Source organism: Etheostoma cragini, chromosome 19, assembly GCF_013103735.1.
Source record: "Etheostoma cragini isolate CJK2018 chromosome 19, CSU_Ecrag_1.0, whole genome shotgun sequence".
Lineage (NCBI taxonomy): Eukaryota > Metazoa > Chordata > Actinopteri > Perciformes > Percidae > Etheostoma > Etheostoma cragini.
The window spans coordinates 1076407-1078759 of NC_048425.1; the positions used below are offsets into that span (position 1 = coordinate 1076407).

The window sequence follows — 2353 nt, forward strand, 5'->3', positions numbered from 1 at the left end:
GAGGACAACATGAGGGCAACATGAGGGCAACATGGGGGCAACATGGGGACAACATGGGGACAACATGAGGACAACATGGGAACAACATGAGGGCAGCATGGGGGCAACATGAGGACAACATGGGGACAACATGGGGGTTAATGTCGTCCATCTTTTCTCTGCAGGACGGCGAGGTGAACGGAGACGTAGACAGCGAGGACGATGACGAAGATGAGGACGACGAAGACGACGATGGTCAGTAACACCGCACGGCCTTTTAAATTCCCCAAAAACACATTCTCTCTTGTCTCCTGTTTGTCTGCCATTAACCCTCGTGTTAAAAACAGACAATATTTGACATTTTTGTCCCCTTTTCCGACTTTGTTTTAGTTTTCACCAACACCACCTTACTAGTTCTACTACTTTTTGGAAAACATGTTCAATAACCCTCATTTATACAGAATTATACCTAATATTTGAGTTAAAAAAGGAGAAATTATGAATAATTTTGACTAATAGTTAAGATCAGAGGAATGAAAGTGATCAGTTGTATTTTAAAGAGCGTTTGAAGGAATCCAAACCATGTTTTTAGGTAATTTGGTTAAAAAGAAACTCATGTTTCAGATACAGACATTTTTTAAAAAGGGGGGTCAGATTTGACCCGGGACAACAGGAGGGTTAAAGACCATCAAGTTTTCTGAATTGTGTATTTTGAAACATGCAGAAGACTAGGCTGTCCTCGACTAAAGACGGTCTTAGTCGACTAACACTTACGTGATTTTGTGGACTAGTTGATTTGTTGATTTAATCGACAGAGCTGTGTGTGGTTAAGACTAGAAAAGCTTAATATAAATGTCGTTAATTAAGCTGTAAAACTGAGCTTCTACACAGTTAATCCTGCTTTAAATCTGGTGTTCACCAGAAATGTGCTAATGAGTTTCTTTGAAATTAGTAATTAAGCATGAATAAGCAAAAAAATGAATTATCGACTAACGAAATCTTAGTCGACTAAACCCCAAAACCACAGATTAGTGGACTAATCGAGTGATATGAGGAGATATGCTCCTCATATCTGGAACAAAGTCCCAGAAACCTGCAGATCTGCTACTCTCAGGTCTTTGAAATCAAAGCTGAAGACCTTTTCTTTTTGATGTTGCCTTTCTCTAAATGACTGTTCACTTCTTCAATGTTTAATTTCTCATGCTGCACTGTAACTTGTATTCTTGTGCTTTGTGTCTTAATGTTTTTATTATTTTTAACGGTCATGTGTTTTATCGTTTTTTTTATGCTTATGACACTTGCGTTTTATCGTTTTTTTTATAAATGTTTTTGAGGAAAAGGAATAATTATAAAGGTTGTGTAAAGCAGAGAAAGAGAGACTCGAAGGGTAGTACTTTAAAGAAAAGTGTGAATGTGTAGCGTTGAAAACAGACACGAAAGGCAGCGCTAGATCAGCTAAATTAGTGTGAAGGTCGTCTCAAGTTTACACTTGTGTTTTATCTATTTTATGAAATTTTATTTTTTATTTTTTTGAGGATCCTTGTGTTTTATCTGTTTAACTGATGTTGTGTAAAGCACTTTGAGTTGCCCTGTTGCTGTCTCCAGATAAAGCTGCCCTGCAGGAGACAGAAGAAGTAGAGCGGTGTTGTCTAACGTCTGCTTTGTCCTCTGCAGACGAGGACTCGTCTCCGGTCAAAGGAGAGAAGAGGAAGAGGGACCCTGAGGACGACGACGAGGAGGACGAGGGGGAAGAAGATTAAAGACGCACAAAGAAACCCCAAACCCCCTCTGACCTCTCGCCCGGTGACCCCCCCAATCTCCTCAGACCTCTCGCCCGGTGACCCCCCAAAAAACCCCTCTGACCTCTCGCCCGGTGACCCCCCAAAAACCCCCTCTGACCTCTCGCCTGGTGACACACACCCACCCACCCCCCTCTTCGGCCGCGTCCCATTTCTGAACCCGGCCTCCTACCGCTGCACCCTTGTCGTTTCCTGCTGAACCAAACATCCATATTCTCCTTTTTTTTTTAAATCTACGTTCTTCTCCAGCTTTTGCGAAACGTTTGTCTCAATCCGTGAAGTTCAGGCTTTTAAAAAAAAAAAAAATTCCTCAGCAGCGGCGACGAGCGACCCGTCTAATAACGTCGACTCCGTTTCCGACACTCGCCCTCCTTCCTGTCGATGTAGCTGTTACTACTTCCTCACATCTGTGTGTTTGTGGACTCGACGTCAACGCCAACACTCTCCAGATTCTCCTGATTTATCTGCAGATCGCGGCCTGGATTCGTTGCTTTTGCTCTATAAGTTGTCTGATTTTTGTGGAAAGTGTCGTTTTCTCAGAAGCAGCAGCGAGCGACGTCCTCCAGATGTTTCTG

The 2353-nt window shown here is 42.5% G+C and overlaps 1 protein-coding gene across 1 annotated transcript in view; it reads left to right on the forward strand.

Moving 5' to 3' along the window:
• The window catches only part of LOC117935175 (acidic leucine-rich nuclear phosphoprotein 32 family member B-like), a 5834-nt gene extending 4080 nt beyond the window's left edge, over window positions 1-1754 (forward strand). Inside the window, exons 5-6 of the mRNA XM_034857314.1 lie at window positions 165-234; window positions 1654-1754. Coding sequence (XP_034713205.1) covers window positions 165-234; window positions 1654-1739 — 156 coding nt within the window. The 3' untranslated portion in view covers window positions 1740-1754. The remainder of the gene's footprint in view (window positions 1-164; window positions 235-1653) is intronic.
• Window positions 1755-2353: the final 599 nt, after the last annotated feature.